The following is a 20922-nucleotide window of genomic DNA, read 5'->3' as shown; positions in this document are numbered from 1 at the left end:
TCCCTGCTCGCCCCCATCCATTCACACCAGAACTCACTTCCAGGATCCTCATCTAACTATCTCTCTCCAGACCAGTGAGAATAGCAATGGTCTGAGGGAAATGAGGATATCTCCACTTGGCCATCAATCAACCGCTCAATAAGATTTCATTAGGATTTAATAGGATTGTTCTGGTCTGGCTCCCCTCCGTATGCCCTTATATCTGCAATCATCATAGCAAGTTGCTGAAGGTTGTCATCTTTTTCTGTTTTCTTATCAAGACAAAGGAGCTGATCGTGGACTACAGGAAAAAGCGGGCCCCCATTAACATCGACGGGGCTGTAGTGGAGCGGGTCGAGAGTTTCATGTTCCTTGGTGTCCACATCACCAACGAACTATCATGGTCCAAACACACTAAGACAGTCGTGAAGAGGGCACGACAACACCTTTCCCCCCTCAGGAGTCTGAAAAGATTTGGCATGGGTCCCCAGATCCTCAAATGGTTCTACAGCTGCACCATCGAGAGCATCCTGACTGGTTGCATCACCGCCTGGTGTGGCAACTGCTCGCCATCTGACCGTAAGGCGCTACAGAGGGTAATGCGAACGGCCCAGTACATCACCGCGGCCAAGCTTCCTGCCATCCAGGACCTAGGAAAAGCCTATAAAATTGTCAGAGACTCCAGTCACCCAAGTTATAGACTGTTTTCTCTGCTACTTCACGGCAAGCGGTACCGGAGCGCCAAGTCTAGGACCAAAAGGCTCCTTAACAGCTTCTACCCCCAAGCCATTAGACTGCTGAACACTTCATAAAAATCACCATCGGACAATTTACATTGACACCCCCCCTCTTGTACATTGCTGCTACTCGCTGTTTGTTTGTTACATTTTACATTTTAGTCATTTAGCAGACACTCTTATCCAGAGCGACTTACAGTAGTGAATGCATACATTTCATACTTTTTTTTCCCCCCCATTTCCCCCCCCCCCCCCCGTGTTACTTATGCATAGTCACTTCACCCCCACCTACATGTACAACTAGCCTGTACCCCTGCACACTGACTTGGTACCTGTACCCCCCTGTATATAACCTCCTTATTGTTGTTCTTATTGTGTTACTTTTTATTATTACTTTTAATTTTAGCCTACTTGGTAAATATTTTCTTCTTCTTGAACTGCACTTGGTTGGTTAATTAAGGGCTTGTAAGTAAGCATTTCACGGTAAAGTCTACACTTGTTGTATTCGGTGCATGTGGTAAATAAAGTTGGATTTGATTTGAACAGTACCACACCTCAACAGTGCCATTACTTCATACAGTATTGTTAGGACATTAGGTGTGGTTAGGTATGTACACTACCGGTCAAAACGTTTTAGAACACCTACTCATATTTTTACTATTTTCTACGTTGGAGAATAATAGTGAAGACATCAAAACTATGATATAACACATAAGGAATCATGTAGTAACCAAACAAAGTATTAACAAATGAAAATATATTTTATATTTGAGATTCTTCAAAGTAGCCACTCTTTGCCTTGATGATAGCTTTTCACACTCTTGGCATTCTCTCAACCAGCTTCATGAGATAGTCACCTGGAATGCATTTTAATTAACAGGTGTGCCATCTTAAAAGTTAATTTGTGGAATTTCTTTCCTTCTTAATGCGTTTGAGCCAATCAGTTGTGTTGTGACAAGGTAGGGGTGGTATACAGAAGATAGCCCTATTTGGTAAAAGACCAAGTCCACATTATGGCAAGAACAGCTCAAATAAGCAAAGAGAAACTTACAAGTTCATTAGCGTTACCTCTGCTGCAGAGGACAAGTTCATTAGAGTTACCTCTGCTGCAGAGGACAAGTTCATTAGAGTTACCTCTGCTGCAGAGGACAAGTTCATTAGAGTTACCTCTGCTGCAGAGGACAAGTTCATTAGAGTTACCAGCCTTAGAAATTGCAGCCCAAATAAATGCTTCAGAGTTCAACAGGCACATTTCAACAACTGTTCAGAGGAGACTGTGAATCAGGCCTTCATGGTCAAATTGCTGCATAGAAACCACTACTAAATGACAGCAATAAGAAGAGACTTGCTTGGGTCAAGAAACACGAGCAATGGACATTAGACCGGTGGAAATCTGTCCTTTGGTCTGGAGTCCAAATCTGAAATTTTTGGTTCTAACCGCCGTGTCTTTGTGAGACGCGGTTTGGGTGAATGGATGATCTCCGCATGTGTATTTACCACTGTAAAGCATGGAGGAGGAGGTGTGATGGTGTGGGGGTGCTTTGCTGGTGACACTGTCTGATTTATTTAGAATTCAAGACACACTTAATCAGAATGGCTACCACAGCATTCTGCAGCGATACGCCATCCCATCTGGTTTGGGCTTAGTGGGACTATCAGGAAAATCAACAGGAAAATGACCCAACACACCTCCAGGCTGTGAAGGGCTATTTTACCAAGAAGGAGAGTGATGGAGTGCTGCATCAGATGACCTGGCCTCCACAATCCCCCGACCTCAACCAAATTGAGATGGTTTGGGATGAGTCGGACTGCAGAGTGAAGAAAAAGCAGCCAACAAGTACTCAGCATATGTGGAAACACCTTCAAGACTGGTGAAAAAGCATTCCAGGATAAGCTGGTTGAGAGAATGCCAAGAGTGTGCAAAGCTGTCATCAAGGCAAATGGTGGCTATTTTGAAGAATCTCAAATATAAAATATATTTTGATTTGTTTATCAATGTTTTGGTTACTACATGATTCCATATGTGGTATTTCATAGTTTTGATGTCTTCACTATTATTCTACAATGTAGAAAATAGTAAAAATAAAGAAAAACCCTTGAAGGAGTAGGTGTTCTAAAACTTTTGACCTGTAGTGTATGTAGACAAAAACTGTGATGTCATCACGGCTGTGGATATCAGCTTTGTGGTATTACCTATGTGGACTCTGGGCAGAGGCTCCAGTATAATGATTTGTTTTGAGGATCCTGAAAGCAGCAGCTTTGATTTAACCTGTAAAGTGACACTCAGGGAACACCTGTCTGTTTCAGCTGGTTAGGGAGAGGAAGTCGAGGCACATATTAGACTGGTTTATTTTACATAACCTCTGGTCAGTGTGTGTTTTAGAGATGGAGAGAGACCATCCTTTGGGATCCCTCGTAGTCCAGTGTCGTTTCCCTCCAGTTATCACGGTTCAGGGTTGTTGTTTGGGTCTGGCTGGACATGGTTCTGGAGATGGCTAAACAGGCCGATCCGTGACTTGCAGATCTTATCTCAGTGGGGTCGGGGATGGTCAGATCTTATCTCAGTGGGGTCGGGGATGGTCAGATCTTGTCTCAGTGGGGTCGGGGATGGTCAGATCTTGTCTCAGTGGGGTCGGGGATGGTCAGATCTTGTCTCAGTGGGGTCGGGGATGGTCAGATCTTGTCTCAGTGGGGTCGGGGATGGTCAGATCTTGTCTCAGTGGGGTCGGGGATGGTCAGATCTTGTCTCAGCGGGGTCGGGGATGGTCAGATCTTGTCTTAGTGGGGTCGGGGATGGTCAGATCTTGTCAGTGGGGTCGGGGATGGTCAGATCTTGTCTCAGTGGGGTCGGGGATGGTCAGATCTTGTCTCAGTGGGGTCGGGGATGGTCAGATCTTGTCTCAGTGGGGTCGGGGATGGTCAGATCTTGTCTCAGGGGGGTCGGGGATGGTCAGATCTTGTCTCAGGGGGGTCGGGGATGGTCAGATCTTGTCTCAGTGGGGTCAGGGATGGTCAGATCTTGTCTCAGTGGGGTCGGGGATGGTCAGATCTTGTCTCAGTGGGGTCGGGGATGGTCAGATCTTGTCTCAGTGGGGTCGGGATGGTCAGATCTTGTCTCAGTGGGGTCAGGGACGGTCAGATCTTGTCTCAGTGGGGTCGGGGATTGTCAGATTATGTGGATTCACATGGCCTTACTTGAGGTGTGCTTTGAGGTTGTTACGGAAATGCTTTTTCTGTCTTCCTGGGGCACGGTATCCATCCCTGAGCTGTGAGTAGAAGATTTGTTTTCCTCACGAGGTGACCTGCCCATCTGAGTTGATGTCTCATTACGATGGCTTCTATGCCGGAGGAGTTGATGTCTCATTACGATGGCTTCTGTACCGGAGGACTTGATGCCTCATTACGATGGCTTCTATACCGGAGGACTTGATGTCTCATTATGATGGCTTCTATACAGGAGGACTTGATGTCTCATTATGATGGCTTCTATACCGGAGGAGTTGATGTCTCATTACGATGGCTTCTATACCGGAGGAGTTGATGTCTCATTATGATGGCTTCTATACCGGAGGAGTTGATGTCTCATTACGATGGCTTCTATACCGGAGGAGTTGGATCTCATTACGATGGCTTCTATACCGGAGGAGTTGATGTCTCATTATGATGGCTTCTATACCGGAGGAGTTGGATCTCATTACGATGGCTTCTATACCGGAGGAGTTGATGTCTCATTACGATGGCTTCTATACCGGAGGAGTTGATGTCTCATTACGATGGCTTCTATACCGGAGGAGTTGATGTCTCATTACGATGGCTTCTATACCGGAGGAGTTGGATCTCATTACGATGGCTTCTATACCGGAGGAGTTGATGTCTCATTACGATGGCTTCTATACCGGAGGAGTTGATGTCTCATTACGATGGCTTCTATACCGGAGGAGTTGGATCTCTGCAGGACACTGATGTTGGTTTCTCTGTCTTCCCAGTAGTTGTTAAGTATTTTCCTGAGGCAGCGTTGGTGGACCCTTTCAAGGGGTTTAATGTGTTTTCGATATGCGGTCCAGGTTTCCACACCGTATAGCAGGGTAGGGATGATCATGGAGGTATACACATCTACGTTGGTCCTGGTGGTAATGTCGTGATCCTGGACGACCCTGTTTCTGAGTTTACCAAAGGCAGCACTAGCTAGTGTAGCATATTGCAGCAAAGGTGGCTACTGTACCTACTGTAGGTGTGGGAAACTGGGATTGTTTTTTAACTATTGCATTGTTGGCAGTGATCTTGGTGGGTGGCAGGTGTGCTCCTGGAGCTTGCTGGTTGAGGATATTTGTTTTGCTGGTGTTGAGTGTTGGACCCATCCTGATGTATGCTTCTTTAAATATGTTAATGATGGTCTGGAGGTCAGCTTATGAGCAGGTTCTCACAGAAGTGGTTGTGGTTCTTGACTTGGCTCTAAAACGGATGATATTGAATATGTTCCCATCTGTCCTGTAGGTGATGTTTATGTCTCTGGACAATCTGCTATCTGTCAGGTGACCCATTCCAGCCAGGAAGACGGAGAAGAGGGTTGTTGATAGGACGCAGCCTTGCTTTACTTCGGTCCTTATCTCGATTGACTCTGTGGTTTCACTACCAGAGAGAGTGACACACCGTCATGCAGGAAAGTGGAGGATGTTAACACATTGTGTAGGGCAGCCACATTAGGAGGATTATCCACAGGGCCTCATGGTTAACAGAGGTCAAAGGTCATGTCTGAAGACACACACACACACACTAAGCAGGTTTCAACGGTGTGAATGTGATAAATCACTCCAGAAGAGCTGTAGTGCTATTCAGTTCTCTATTCACATTACAACATAACTGTTCTGCTCTAGTGAATATCTGTTCAATTAATGAGGTTGTATTTACACTAGTTACCATTGTTTGCAATTGACCTTTTAACCTCTGATCCCTGAGATGTGTGAGCCGAAAATAGTATATTACTGTATAATACAGTGGTTATTATATGATATGATGTTATATTATACTGTATAATAGTGGTTATTATATGATATGTTATATTATACTGTATAATACAGTGGTTATTATATGATATTATGTTATTATATTATACTGTATAATACAGTGGTTATTATATGATATTATGTTATATTATATTATACTGTATAATACAGTGGTTATTAAATGATATTATGTTATATTATATTATACTGTATAATACAGTGGTTATTATATGATATTATGTTATATTATACAGCGGGTATGATGTTATATTATACTGTATAATACAGCGGGGGGGTGGGGGGGGTCTGGGTCTGGTAAGGTGGCCAATGGGAGGTGGTGGTAAGCTCTAGCTAGTTACCCAGGTGGATTAGCGACTGTAGTGGTGGGCCGTTCCAGCTGTCAGGGTTGGGCATTGTGCCGTCTCAGCGTGTGCCTTTAAGAGGCTTGGAGAGACAGGCTTAGAACCTGGGATACCTCAGTCTTTATCTCTCTCTCTGACTCTGTTTCTATCATCAGCCTGCCTCTGGCTCTCTCTCTTAGAACCTGGGATACCTCAGTCTCTCTCTCTCTCTCTCTCTCTCTCTCTCTCTCTCTCTCTCTCTCTCTCTCTCTCTCTCTCTGGGATATATTTGTGATTACCATGAGGAGGAGTGGAGGTAGGATGCTAATCATAGTTAATATTATCTTAGTGTTTGCTGTCATGCTTCATGATTTGTATTGAAGAGTAATTGAGAAAACATTGAGAAAAAAAAACCACTATAGTGAATCTAAGTAATTTTTTTCCTCGATCTGATTATATTGTTAGTAAATGATGTTGTGCCGAGGAGAGGAGTATTAGGCTTGTAGGTTATGTGAAAGAAAAGGGAGAAAACAATTCTGCTTAGCTCCCAAAGCAAGAAAAGAGGAGTTTCTTAAAACGAGTCCCTCAGAATCAAAGAGAACAGCACTGTGCTCACTTTAATTATATGTTTAAAGTGGTTGTTAGCTTTTCTTTGGTAATACTTGCTCAACCAAACATTAAGAAAAGGAACCGAGAAAACGATATGGGTTTAGCGACCATTGAACAAGACGTCACATGTTTATTGTTCTGAAGAATGTTGGCAGACCAAACTGTTTCTGCAGGTGTCCTGGGAGTTCTAAAGCACTTACATTATATTCAATAGAATGGTTTCAAGAATCAGAAAATGCTCTCTACAAACCAAGCAACAAGGAGTATGTTTGATAAGGTAAGAATGGGGTACTTCATAGAAATATCCAAGTGTTATCTGACTAAATGCTTTCAGTTGTTTTTGATTTGCTGTTTTCGTGTTGGGATGGGTTTGATGAGATGGACTGTAGAATGTGATTAGCTGGTGAACTCTTCAAGGGAGAATGAAGCAAAGGCAATGTTGGCTACTGTGTAGCTATACTTTACCAGGGATTGACATAATGTCACGTCCTGACCCTGGTATGAGGTCATTTTTCCCTAGTAGATTGGTCAGGGCGTGAGGGGGGTGTTTCGTCTATGTGTTTTGGGTTTTCTGTTTTCTATGTGGGTTGTCTAGAGTTTCATTCTATGTTGTCATTTTCTATGTTGTGGCCAGGTATGGTTTTCAATCAGAGGCAGCTGTCTATCGTTGTCTCTGATTGGAAGCCATACTTAGGCAGCCTGTTTTTCATGGGGTTTTGTGGGTGGTTGTTTTCCGTTTAGTCTAGTGTACCTGACGGGACTGTTGTTGGTCGTTTTGTTGTTAAAGTGATTTCATTAAATACAAAAGAATGAGCATTATCCACGCTGCGTCTTGGTCTCCATTCAACGACCCCTGTGACACAAAGTCTGAAAGCAAGTATTTGTGAAGAGGGGTGAGGTGGTGAGGGGTGGGGTGAGGTGGTGAGGGGTGGGGTGAAGAGGGGTGAGGTGGGGTGGGGTGAAGAGGGGTGAAGAGGGGTGAGGTGGTGAGGGGTGAGGTGAGGTGGGGTGAGGTGGTGAGGGGTGGGGTGAAGAAGGGTGAAGAGGGGTGAGGTGGTGAGGGGTGGGGTGAAGTGAGGTGGGGTGAGGTGGTGTGGGGTGAAGAGGGGTGAGGTGAAGAGGGGTGAGGTGGCGTGGGGTGAAGAGGGGTGGGGTGGTGTGAGGTGAAGCAGGGTGAGGTGGGGTGAGTTGAGGTGGGGTGAACAGGGGTGAGGTGGTGAGGGGTGAAGGGGGTGAGGTGGTGAGGGGTGAAGGGGGTGAGGTGGTGTGGGGTGAAGAGGGGTGCGGGGCTGTGAGGTGGTGTGGGGTGAAGGGGGTGGGGTGAAGAGGGGTGAGATGGTGTGGGGTGAAGAGGGGTGGGGTGAAGAGGGGTGAGATGGTGTGGGGTGAGCTGGTGTGGGGTGAAGAGGGGTGAGGTGGTGAGGGGTGAAGAGGGGTGCGGGGCTGTGAGGTGGGGTGAAGGGGGTGGGGTGAAGAGGGGTGAGATGGTGTGGGGTGAGCTGGTGTGGGGTGAAGAGGGGTGAGGTGGTGAGGAGTGAAGAGGGGTGCGGGGCTGTGAGGTGGTGTGGGGTGAAGGGGGTGGGGTGAAGAGGGGTGAGATGGTGTGGGGTGAGCTGGTGTGGGGTGAAGAGGGGTGAGGTGGTGAGGGGTGAAGGGGGTGAGGTGAGGAGGGGTGGGGTGAGAGATCTGACCTTTGGTTCACCTGTTATCCTGCGTTCTCTACCTTCTGTTCCACAGCACCATGTACGCTCACCGGGTTCATTTGCATTTATCAGAGATATTATTCAAAGTATTTCAACTGTCATTCATGGAGGACAATGTTCTTGAGAGCCAGTAAAGTATATAGGGAACATTCACTGAATAGATACAGTATGTCTTCATGTGAAATGGTGAGATGACTGCTGTGTTTGTCTAGGGTGGGGGTCTGGACAATGTAGTTGTGTTTTGGCCTGTCCTTGGACCAGCTCCCCCCCATGCAGAGCTAATCCCTTTAGTGTTTATTCTGGTCCTCTGGACCGCTCCATCGCCCCGGCACCATCACAGGAGGGTAATGGGTAGTACAGTACCACGAGACCGGGCTAAACCGGACCAGACCAGAGACACGTGCTCTCTGTCTTTCAGCAGGCACTAGACGGAAAGGAATTGGCTCAGATTAAAGTTCACGTGTTTTATTAGAATCCATTTTTTTAAATCTCTACATTTTCATATTTTCAAAAGAACACCTTGTGATAATGTCTGACAGTCCTCCTCTCTCCTTTTTTTAGGAGGACGTTTCCCAGAGGCCCCGATAAAACATATCCTGTCCATTTCCCTGTGTAGTGGTCCCCTCTGGCAGAGGATTGCTTTCGACTTGCAGACACTTTCACTGCTCAATGGCATAACCAAACACTGGGTGAGATAGAGTACAGACACTAGCCCACAGGAGAAAATCATCCCTTTCTTACAGCACACTCCCTCTCCCCCAAAATCCTCCCCTGTCTCCCAGGCCTTTTATCCCTCTCAGAGAGCCCCTCCCTGGGGGTCATGCCTATCCTACTCAATGCCGACGCCTCCTTCAGCTCCAAGCAGGAGCTGCTGGACCTCCAGGACAGCCCCATGGGCCCCTCCCTAGAGACACCCAGCCCTGTGGACTCTCAGAAGGACAGCCCCATGGGCCCCTCCCTAGAGACACCCAGCCCTGTGGACTCTCAGAAGGACAGCCCAGTGGGTTCAGGCCCCGGCAGCCACATCATCCTCACCAGGGCTGCTACCCCACTGCCTGGACAGCTTTACATGGGCGAAGCGCCCGCGGAGACCCCACTGAGCCTCACATTCATCCCCACAGACTCAGCAGGGATGTGTGGCTGGGGGGCTCTGACACCCCGAGTCATCCAGACCTTCAACACCCCTCGCTGGGTACTGTTCTTCCTGTGCGTGGCCTCCTTCCTCCAGGGCATGATCATCAACGGCTTCATCAACACCGTGGTGACCTCAATAGAGAGGCGCTTTGACCTGCGCAGCTACCAGACCGGGCTCATCGCCAGCTCTTACGACATCGCTGCCTGTGTGTGCCTGGCCTTCGTCAGTTACTTTGGTGGGACGGGGCACAAGCCTCGCTGGCTGGGCAGTGGGGTGCTGGTCATGGCGCTAGGATCTCTTGTGTTCGCCCTGCCTCACTTCACCACTCCCCCGTACCAGGTAAGCATGCCCGAGCGGACAGGGGTGTGCACGGGGAACCGTACCAGCCCGTGCCATGAGAGGGAGGGCGGGGGCCTGTCCAGCTACCGCTTTGTCTTCATGCTGGGCCAGTTCTTGCATGGGGTGGGAGCCACGCCCCTCTACACTCTGGGCGTCACCTACCTGGACGAGAACGTCAAGTCCAGTTACGCTCCGGTGTACATCGGTGAGTCACTACGCACAACACTCTGACCATCGTTCTGATCTCCTTATGAGATGTATTTCCTACGCTGTTCATGTTAATTCATGTGGTGCATGTCTTTGTCATCCTCTAGAGAAAAGTTTCCATTGTTTTTAATAACGGTACAATGTTTCATTTAAACGTAAAACAAAAATACAAGGACCTGTAAGCTGCAGATCACAGCTTACTTGATTTTTTTATGGTGTAGACTATCGTCTTACTACTGTTCTTCTCTCTGTCCTGGATGTGTCTGTGGTGGCTGGCTGACTACCGTGTCCTGGATGTGTTTGTGGTGGCTGACTGATACCGTGTCCTGGATGTGTTTCTGGTGGCTTACTGATACCGTGTCCTGGATGTGTTTGTGGTGGCTGACTGTTACCGTGTCCTGGATGTGTTTGTGGTGGCTGACTGATACCGTGTCCTGGATGTGTTTGTGGTGGCTGACTGATACCGTGTCCTGGATGTGTTTGTGGTGGCTGACTGATACCGTGTCCTGGATGTGTTTGTGGTGGCTGACTGATACCGTGTCCTGGATGTGTTTGTGGTGGCTGACTGATACCGTGTCCTGGATGTGTTTGTGGTGGCTGACTGATACTGTGTCCTGGATGTGTTTGTGGTGGCTGACTGTTACCGTGTCCTGGATGTGTTTGTGGTGGCTGACTGATACCGTGTCCTGGATGTGTTTGTGGTGGCTGACTGATACCGTGTCCTGGATGTGTTTCTGGTGGCTTACTGATACCGTGTCCTGGATGTGTTTGTGGTGGCTGACTGTTACCGTGTCCTGGATGTGTTTGTGGTGGCTGACTGATACCGTGTCCTGGATGTGTTTGTGGTGGCTGACTGATACCGTGTCCTGGATGTGTTTGTGGTGGCTGACTGATACCGTGTCCTGGATGTGTTTGTGGTGGCTGACTGATACCGTGTCCTGGATGTGTTTGTGGTGGCTGACTGATACCGTGTCCTGGATGTGTTTGTGGTGGCTGACTGATACCGTGTCCTGGATGTGTTTGTGGTGGCTGACTGATACCGTGTCCTGGATGTGTTTGTGGTGGCTTACTGATACCGTGTCCTGGATGTGTTTGTGGTGGCTGACTGTTACCGTCTCCTGGATGTGTTTGTGGTGGCTGACTGATACCGTGTCCTGGATGTGTTTGTGGTGGCTGACTGATACCGTGTCCTGGATGTGTTTGTGGTGGCTTACTGATACCGTGTCCTGGATGTGTTTGTGGTGGCTGACTGTTACCGTGTCCTGGATGTGTTTGTGGTGGCTGACTGATACCGTGTCCTGGATGTGTTTGTGGTGGCTGACTGATACCGTGTCCTGGATGTGTTTGTGGTGGCTGACTGTTACCCTGTCCTGGATGTGTTTGTGGTGGCTGACTGATACCGTGTCCTGGATGTGTTTGTGGTGGCTGACTGATACCGTGTCCTGGATGTGTTTGTGGTGGCTGACTGATACCGTGTCCTGGCGGTGTTTGTGGTGTGGCTGACTGTTACCGTGTCCTGGCGGTGTTTGTGGTGGCTGACTGATACCGTGTCCTGGATGTGTTTGTGGTGGCTGACTGATACCGTGTCCTGGATGTGTTTGTGGTGGCTGACTGATACCGTGTCCTGGATGTGTTTGTGGTGGCTGACTGATACCGTGTCCTGGATGTGTTTGTGGTGGCTGACTGATACCGTGTCCTGGATGTGTTTGTGGTGGCTGACTGATACCGTGTCCTGGATGTGTTTGTGGTGGCTGACTGATACCCTGTGTGAATTATATCCATGTGGTCTCTTCTGCATTAGGTGTGTGTGTGTGGGTGGTCAGAGAGCACAGACTAATAACACAGCAGCCACCAGAATACTGTGAGACTTGTCAGACAAGGGTGGAATGACAGGAAACAGGATGTGCAGATGAGAGCAGAGTCTGATTCATTGGCGTGAGGGAATATTTGGCTGACTCATGAGATATAGCCGAGAATGACTCACTAACGACACGCGTTAGATGTGAAATCATGCGTGTAGAGAGGATTGTATCTAGTGGATCGGAATGGCAATTTTTAACTCCATAAGGGTGACAGACTGTTTACACCCCTGTTGATTGGTTGTTGAATACAGATGTTGAAATTGGATGTGGGTAACGTTATGTCATTATGTCTCCAACTGAACTCCAACAGTCCCAGAAACCCCTGCTTCCATCTGTTCTCTATTGACCTGACATCAAACAGGATCAATGTCACGTCCAGAATCAGGCCTGCAATTCTGACCATCCTTTATCCCTCCCATCTTTCCATTCAGCACCTTTCCCCACAGACATCAATAATATGCCTTTGAATTGTGCCTCTCCCCCGCTGTTTTCCTTTGAGGCAATAGAAGACAATCACCATTTCAATGACCTCAGTGAGAACTCAGTGAATGGACTGTCTGTCTCTGTGAGCTTATTGATCAAAATAAACAACATGTATGAAAACCAAACTATCAAAGTAGGAACAATGAGGTCTTTTAACCTGGTTGAGTCAGGAACAATGAGGTCTTATAACCTGGTTGAGGCAGGAACAATGAGGTCTTTTAACCTGGTTGAGGCAGGAACAATGAGGTCTTTTAACCTGGTTGAGTCAGGAACAATGAGGTCTTATAACCTGGTTGAGGCAGGAACAATGAGGTCTTTTAACCTGGTTGAGTCAGGAACAATGAGGTCTTATAACCTGGTTGAGGCAGGAACAATGAGGTCTTTTAACCTGGTTGAGGCAGGAACAATGAGGTCTTATAACCTGGTTGAGGCAGGAACAATGAGGTCTTATAACCTGGTTGAGGCAGGAACAATGAGGTCTTTTAACCTGGTTGAGGCAGGAACAATGAGATCTTTTAACCTGGTTGAGGCAGGAACAATGAGGTCTTTTAACCTGGTTGAGACAGGAACAATGAGGTCTTTTAACCCAGTTGAGGCAGGAACAATGAGGTCTTTTAACCCGGTTGAGGCAGGAACAATGAGTTCTTTTAACCCGGTTGAGGCAGGAACAATGAGGTCTTTTAACCTGGTTGAGACAGGAACAATGAGGTCTTTTAACCTGGTTGAGGCAGGAACAATGAGGTCTTTTAACCCGGTTGAGTCAGGAACAATGAGGTCTTATAACCTGGTTGAGGCAGGAACAATGAGGTCTTTTAACCTGGTTGAGGCAGGAACAATGAGGTCTTATAACCTGGTTGAGGCAGGAACAATGAGGTCTTATAACCTGGTTGAGGCAGGAACAATGAGGTCTTTTAACCTGGTTGAGGCAGGAACAATGAGATCTTTTAACCTGGTTGAGGCAGGAACAATGAGGTCTTTTAACCTGGTTGAGACAGGAACAATGAGGTCTTTTAACCTGGTTGAGGCAGGAACAATGAGGTCTTTTAACCTGGTTGAGGCAGGAATAATGAGGTCTTTTAACCTGGTTGAGGCAGGAACAGTTGTATTGTATGTATTAAGGATCTCCATTACCTGTTGCCAAGGCAGCAGCTACTCTTCCTGGGGTCCAGCAACATTCAGGCAGTTATAGACAGTTTAAAATGTTTCATAACACTTTTCACAACACATTAAGTGTGTTCCCTTAGACCACTTCTCTACACACACGTACACATGGATTTTGTTTTGTAGATATTAGCTGTTTTTTTTATCTGATTCTACTGCTTGCATGAGTTACTTAATGTGGAATAGATTTCCATATATTCGTGTATTCTCCCCATCTTAGCTACTGGTGTATCAATAGGTTTTGACCATGACAGTTTACAATACAGGGTTACTCCAAGCAGTTTAGTCACCACATTATTTATTACAATATTTAGTTGAGGTTTAGGGTTTAGTGAATGATTTGTCCCAAATACAATGCTTTTAATAACAATGAGGGGAAGTAGGAAGTCCCTAACTGATGCTCTTTTCTGGTCTGTCTGTCTGGCTTCTCAGGGATCTTCTATACAGCAGCCATCGTGGGTCCCGCAGCAGGGTACCTTCTAGGAGGATACTTCCTCAACATCTACACAGAGATCCACATGATGTGAGTACCTCGGTCTGGCTGCCTCCACCTATCATACCTCTTGACTCAGCTCAGAGGAACGGCTTCTTAATCCGTCTGTATTTACCGTATCTGATTCAGCTGGACCCATAGACTGTATAAAAATGATTTCACCTTAAAAGGGGAAATGCCTTCCTACAGATATACAATAGTACCCTCTAGTGATATACAGATATACAATAGACTCCAGCCATCCTAGGCATAGACTTGTATTCGGCGCATGTGACAAATAACATTTGATTTGAGTGGCAATTCTACAGATATACAATACTACCCTCTAGTGGCCATTCTACAAATACAATACTACCCTCTAGTGGCCATTCTACAGATATACAATACTACCCTCTAGTGGCCATTCTACAGATATACAATACTACCCTCTAGTGGCCATTCTACAGATATACAATACTACCCTCTAGTGGCCATTCTACAGATTTACAATACTACCCTCTAGTGGCCATTCTACAGATATACAATACTACCCTCTAGTGGCCATTCTACAGATATACAATACTACCCTCTAGTGGCCATTCTACAGATATACAATACTACCCTCTACTGCCCATTCTACAGATACACAATACTACCCTCTAGTGGCCATTCTACAGATATACAATACTACCCTCTAGTGGCCATTCTACAGATATACAATACTACCCTCTACTGCCCATTCTACAGATACACAATACTACCCTCTAGTGGTCATTCTACAGATATACAGTACTACCCTCTAGTGGCCATTCTACAGATATACAATTCTACCCTCTAGTGGCCATTCTACAGATTTACAGTACTACCCTCTAGTGGCCATTCTACAGATACAATACTTCCCTCTAGTGGTCCTTTGCAGTGTAACATTTACTCATAATTCTCAATAAATAATCCAATGCTCTCGACTTCATTATTGTCCATCTCGCATCTTTTTGTCCTCTTCGTCATATCTTCTTCTGTGCCCCTTCCCTGTGTGTAGGACGGAGCTGACTCCAGAGAACCCTCTGTGGGTGGGGGCCTGGTGGATTGGCTTCCTGGCAGGAGGCGCAGCAGCGCTGGTCGTCGCCCTGCCCATCCTGGGTTACCCACGCCAACTACCAGGTTACTGACCAACTTAATGTCACTTCACCAACACCACAGAACCCAACATATCCCAATCAGATCAGTCTTTGACATCAACATATTTATCTGTATTTTTTCCCCCCTTTGTCTGTCCAGGCTCTCAGAAGTATGTGGCCATGCGTGTATCTGAGGCCCACCAGCTGAAAGATGGCAGTCAGGCCAGTGCATCAGACCCTCAGTTTGGGAAGTCAGTGAAAGACATGCCGAGGTAGGTGACCCTACCCTCTACGATACAGAAGGAACCAGGCCTTCCACTCTCCTTGTCTATTTATGAACTCACACCATAAGACTGACAGATGGATTCAATCTGATCAGCTAACTCACTTCTGTACGTCACGCTGGATTCGTACAACTGACCTTATTTTAGCCCCCAAAAAATGTAATACTTCCAGACCAACTGTAATATCAATACCGTTGTAAATCACAAGTTCTCCCCTTTCCAACAAAATCAATGACGAGACCTTCATGCTGCTGGTCTCTGCATGGCTGAAGAAGACAATGAGCTCCGTCTGGGTTATTAAAATGGCGGGTGGGGAAGTGAAACCTATTGCATGGTAGTGAAAAGGAGAGATATGTAATGTTGGGAAACTGCTTTCTTCACCCAATCTGTCCAACTTATCGCCTCTAAAATATAAATAAACACTATAAAGAGTTTATATAACGTGTCATTACATACCTATTTGAAGGTTTGTGTCGAATTTGAATCGGATTTTTAGGGCGGCGCTAAAGTGATCTTCAGAAGGTAACAGCGGCTTTTGAGAGTTATAATGGCCTGCAGTGATGACGCAAAAAATGACTAGGTATCCCCCTTACCCTGTCCCCTTACCCTGTCCCCTTACCCTGTCCCCTTACCCTGTCCCCTTACCCTGTCCCCTTACCCTGTCCCTGTCCCCTTACCCTGTCCCCTTACCCTGTCCCCTTACCCTGTCCCCTTACCCTGTCCCCTTACCCCTTACCCTGTCCCCTTACCCCTTACCCTGTCCCCTTACCCTGTCCCCTTACCCCTTACCCTGTCCCCTTACCCCTTACCCTGTCCCCTTACCCCTTACCCTGTCCCTGTCCTTACCCTGTCCTCTGTCCCTTTACCCTGTCCCCTTACCCTGTCCCCTTACCCTGTCCCCTTACCCTGTCCCCTTACCCTGTCCCCTTACCCTGTCCCCTTACCCTGGCCCTGTCCCCTTACCCTGTCCCGTTACCCTGTCCCCTTACCCTGTCCCCTTACCCTGTCCCCTTACCCTGTCCCCTTACCCTGTCCCCTTACCCTGTCCCCTTACCCTGGCCCTGTCCCCTTACCCTGTCCCCTTACCCTGGCCCTGTCCCCTTACCCTGTCCCCTTACCCTGTCCCCTTACCCTGTCCCCTTACCCTGGCCCTGTCCCCTTACCCTGTCCCCTTACCCTGTCCCTGTCCCCTTACCTTGTCCCGTTACCCTGTCCCGTTACCCTGTCCCCTTACCCTGTCCCCTTACCCTGTCCCCTTACCCTGTCCCTGTCCCCTTACCCTGTCCCTGTCCCCTTACCCTGTCCCTGTCCTTACCCTGTCCCCTTACCCTGTCCCCTTACCCTGTCCTCTTACCCTGTCCCTTTACCGTGTCCCCTTACCCTGTCCCCTTACCCTGTCCCCTTACCCTGTCCCTGTCCTTACCCTGTCCTCTGTCCCTTTACCCTGTCCCCTTACCCTGTCCCCTTACCCTGTCCCCTTACCCTGTCCCCTTACCCTGTCCCCTTACCCTGCCCCTGTCCTCTGTCCCTGTCCCCTTACCCTGTCCCCTTACCCTGTCCCCTTACCCTGTCCCTTTACCCTTACCCTGTCCTCTGTCCCTGTCCCCTTACCCCTGTCCCTGTCCTGTTTTTAAATGGTGAGAGAATCGCCTGGTAGAGAGAGGCTGTAAGACACAGAATGAGTTGCATTATGGGTCCTGTCTGTTACGTCATCACACGTCACAATTTAACGTACAGCGTCGGAGGGGTCCGTTTTTTTCAACTTTTCTCCAATACTATTGGTCCATTACCATGTCAATCAACGCTTGAACAGAAACGTATTTCACACCCCAGATTCTGATGTCAACACAGTCGCTACAGTCCCATTAGTTTTCATTGCAGCCTCATTTGAATGTCGCTGTTGCGCAAATTTGTTCGGAATGGGGTTAGTCACCGTTATTCACCTTTTAAAGGCAATGTTTCTGCCTTCACAGTAAATGAGGCATATGTCGGCTCAATGTCAATTGCGCTATAGCACGGCTCTTCTGCGGAGCCAGATTGAATCTAGGTCTTATATAAGCATAGTGTTGTTACCCCTCCTTGCGTAGCCACTGGGTTTACTATGGGTCCATTTAGCCGCACTTGGGCTCAGAAAGCAGATTCTCCATGGCAACAGGGGATTACTGAGAGGAAACAGGACAAAGACTACATTGTGTTATATAACATGGTAGTAAAGTATCTCGGAGTAGGAGGGCTGATCTAGGATCTGTCTGAATCAGTTTACACTAGTAGAAAAATAGGGTTCCGAAAGGGTTCTGTGGCTGTCCCCATAGGAGAACCCTTTTTAGTTCCAGGTAAAACCCTTTTTGTTTCCAGGTATAACTCTGTTGGGGTCCATGTGGAGAGGGTTCTACATGGAACCCAAAAGGGTTCTACCTGGAACCAAAAGGGTTTCTTCAAAGGGTTCTCCTTTGGGGACAGCTGAATAACCCTTTTTGGTTGTAGATGGCACCTTTTTTTCTAAGAGTGTATTCATATACAGTATATTTAAAAGGGAAAAGTGATCGTGGATCAGCACTCTGAGATGTTGTGGATACGGGCCCAGGTCTCTGTGTTAGAGCTTATGGATAAGCTTTACTTTAATTAACAACTGAAGATCTTACTAAGGAAATAACCCCACTCACTCTCTCTCTCTTTCACTCTCCCTTCTCTCTATCTCTCTCTTTCACTCTCCCTTCTCTCTCTCTCTCTCTTTCACTCTCCCTTCTCTATCTCTCTCTCTTTCACTCTCCCTTCTCTGTCTCTCTCTCTTTCACTCTCCCTTCTCTCTATCTCTCTCTCTTTCACTCTCCCTTCTCTCTATCTCTCTCTCTTTCACTCTCCCTTCTCTCTATCTCTCTCTTTCACTCTCCCTTCTCTCTCTCTCTCTCTCTCTCTCTCCCTTCTCTCTCTCTCTCTCTCTCTCTCTCTCTCTCTCTCTCTCTTTCACCCTCCCTTCACTCTCTTTCTCTCTCTCTCTCTCTCTCTCTCTCTCTCTCTCTCTCTCTCTCTCTCTCTCTCTCTCTCTCTCTCTCTCTCTCTCTCTCTCTCTCTCTCTCTCTCTCTCTCTAGGTCAGTGTTGCTCCTGCTGAAGAACCCTCCCTTCCTCTTCCTGTGTCTGGCGGGGGCCACAGAGGCCACCCTCATCGCTGGCATGTCCACCTTCGGCCCCAAGTTCCTGGAGTCTCAGTTTAGCCTGAGTGCGTCTGAGGCAGCTACCTGGTTTGGTGAGAGAGAGTCAGAGCACTAACTCCACCCCACACAAACATGCACTTACAGGCTGTAATCGCCTGCCGTTTCCTGGGCATCTTTTTATTCATTATTGTCATGGGTATATGTTTAACTCCTTACTGCTCGTACTCCTTACCGGACCTTACCGACTTACTTTCACCGCTGCATGCACCGGCAAAACAAATAGTTGCTGTATGCCGTACCTGTTGACATGAGCCTATCACAATAATTCATACAAAGATGCCAAGGAAACGGCAGGCTATTACACTAGTATTTATCATCAGCGCATGTCTGTCGATTATCTTTTTGTTTTTGTCTTATTGACTTGAAAACTGTGGTGTGATTCAATGATAAAAGTGACATTTTGTGAAGGCAGAGGTGCACCAACAGCTGTGGATGCATCAATACAGGTTACAAGTGTAGGCCTTTTCATTAGCCTTGTTGGTGTTTTGTTACAGATGACTCATCACATGGCGGGTGCAGGAAGGACTCCAGAGTCCATGTCCATGCGTGGCTAGTCAGTCTTTTTGACAATAAGATGAAAACATCATGACTGGTTGTGTTTATGACATATTAAAAGGTCATATATTTTAAAAGTTAAATAACAGATCTTTACTGTTAGTCCCACAGAGATCATATTGAATTAACAGGGATTCTATTTGTAATTCTATCCATGAATAAATAACTATTGGTCACCTACCAGGAAGAAATGAAACCTACTTTCCCCCCTGAGTGCATGTGACATATGTGAAACCCTACCTCTTATGAGGTGTTTTCACGTATGACTTCTCCTATTCGCTTTCCTGGAGCGTTTGTCAGAATTCTACTGAATCATTTTTGCTTTCGAAAGACCTGGAAATAACCACTTCAGGATGTGATGTCATTCTACATGACGTTAGCAAGCTTGTTTACAATGGGACGTCACGATACGTGGTGCTCCGCCACGTCACGATACGTGGTGCTCTGCCACGTCACGATACGTGGTGCTCTGCCACGTCACGATACGTGGTGCTCCGCCACGTCACGATACGTGGTGCTCTGCCACCTCACGATACGTGGTGCTCCGCCACGTCACGATACGTGGTGCTCTGCCACGTCACGATACGTGGTGCTCTGCCACGTCACGATACGTGGTGCTCCGCTACGTCACGATACGTGGTGCTCAGTCACAATACGTGGTGCTCCGCCACGTCACGATACGTGGTGCTCCGCCACGTCACGATACGTGGTGCTCAGTCACAATACGTGGTGCTCCGCCACGTCACGATACGTGGTGCTCCGCCACGTCACGATACGTGGTGCTCCGCCACATCACGATACGTGGTGCTCAGCCACATCACGATACGTGGTGCTCAGCCACGTCACGATACGTGGTGCTCCGCTACGTCACGATACGTGGTGCTCCGCTACGTCACGATACGTGGTGCTCAGTCACAATACGTGGTGCTCTGCCACCTCACGATACGTGGTGCTCCGCTACGTCACGATACGTGGTGCTCAGTCACAATACGTGGTGCTCCGCCACGTCACGATACGTGGTGCTCCGCCACGTCACGATACGTGGTGCTCCGCCACCTCACGATACGTGGTGCTCAGCCACATCACGATACGTGGTGCTCAGCCACGTCACGATACGTGGTGCTCAGCCACATCACGATACGTGGTGCTCAGCCACGTCACGATACGTGGTGCTCTGGATCACAGTCCTACCATTTAGCTAGTTATACCTCCATCCTCATCCCTTAGTCACAGAGTTACCATTTAGCTAGTTATACCTCCATCCTCATCCCTTAGTCACAGAGTTACCATTTAGCTAGTTATACCTCCATCCTTATCCCTTAGTCACAGAGTTACCATTTAGCTAGTTATACCTCCATCCTCATCCCTTAGTCACAGAGTTACCATTTAGCTAGTTATACCTCCATCCTCATCCCTTAGTCACAGAGTTACCATTTAGCTAGTTATACCTCCATCCTCATCCCTTAGTCACAGAGTTACCATTTAGCTAGTTATACCTCCATCCTCATCCCTTAGTCACAGTCCTACCATTTAGCTAGTTATACCTCCATCCTCATCCCTTAGTCACAGAGTTACCATTTAGCTAGTTATACCTCCATCCTCATCCCTTAGTCACAGAGTTACCATTTAGCTAGTTATACCTCCATCCTCATCCCTTAGTCACAGTCCTACCATTTAGCTAGTTATACCTCCATCCTCATCCCTTAGTCACAGAGTTACCA

General features: G+C 47.4%; 3 protein-coding genes across 9 annotated transcripts in view; 2 read left to right on the top strand and 1 right to left on the bottom strand.

Moving 5' to 3' along the window:
• The window catches only part of LOC115168770 (extensin-like), a 30896-nt gene extending 22484 nt beyond the window's left edge, over positions 1-8412 (bottom strand). The window contains exons 1-2 of the mRNA XM_029724328.1: positions 8393-8412; positions 7874-8282 (exon numbers count right to left, since the gene is read on the bottom strand). Coding sequence (XP_029580188.1) covers positions 7874-8282; positions 8393-8412 — 429 coding nt within the window. The remainder of the gene's footprint in view (positions 1-7873; positions 8283-8392) is intronic.
• The window catches only part of LOC115168636 (solute carrier organic anion transporter family member 4A1), a 64250-nt gene that overhangs the window by 22764 nt on the left and 20564 nt on the right, over positions 1-20922 (top strand). For 4 of the 7 annotated variants that reach the window (XM_029724085.1, XM_029724081.1, XM_029724082.1 and 1 more), the window contains exons 2-6: positions 8934-10051; positions 13992-14082; positions 15071-15192; positions 15310-15421; positions 18524-18678. In XM_029724085.1, coding sequence (XP_029579945.1) covers positions 9193-10051; positions 13992-14082; positions 15071-15192; positions 15310-15421; positions 18524-18678 — 1339 coding nt within the window. In that variant the 5' untranslated portion in view covers positions 8934-9192. Of the gene's footprint in view, positions 1-6842; positions 6947-8933; positions 10052-13991; positions 14083-15070; positions 15193-15309; positions 15422-18523; positions 18679-20922 lie in introns of all 7 variants that reach the window. The other 3 variants (XM_029724083.1, XM_029724084.1, XM_029724086.1) reach the window with 2 other exon arrangements.
• On the top strand, positions 11480-13647 carry LOC115168638 (uncharacterized). The gene is made up of 2 exons (XM_029724089.1): positions 11480-12555; positions 12655-13647. The coding sequence occupies exons 1-2, from the start codon at positions 12373-12375 to the stop codon at positions 13585-13587; spliced, it is 1116 nt and encodes a 371-aa protein (XP_029579949.1). The 5' UTR covers positions 11480-12372; the 3' UTR covers positions 13588-13647.

Source organism: Salmo trutta, chromosome 30, assembly GCF_901001165.1.
Source record: "Salmo trutta chromosome 30, fSalTru1.1, whole genome shotgun sequence".
Lineage (NCBI taxonomy): Eukaryota > Metazoa > Chordata > Actinopteri > Salmoniformes > Salmonidae > Salmo > Salmo trutta.
Note: the sequence above shows the minus strand (reverse complement) of the source record. Positions and strands in the feature narration are given on the sequence as shown.

Coding starts and splice junctions, on each gene's coding strand:
- LOC115168638 (XM_029724089.1), top strand. CDS start 12,373: ATGCCTTTGAATTGTGCCTCTCCCCCGCTGTTTTCCTTTGAGGCAATA. Junction 12,556..12,654: donor GAACAATGAGGTCTTTTAAC/CTGGTTGAGTCA, acceptor AGGTCTTTTAAC/CTGGTTGAGTCAGGAACAAT.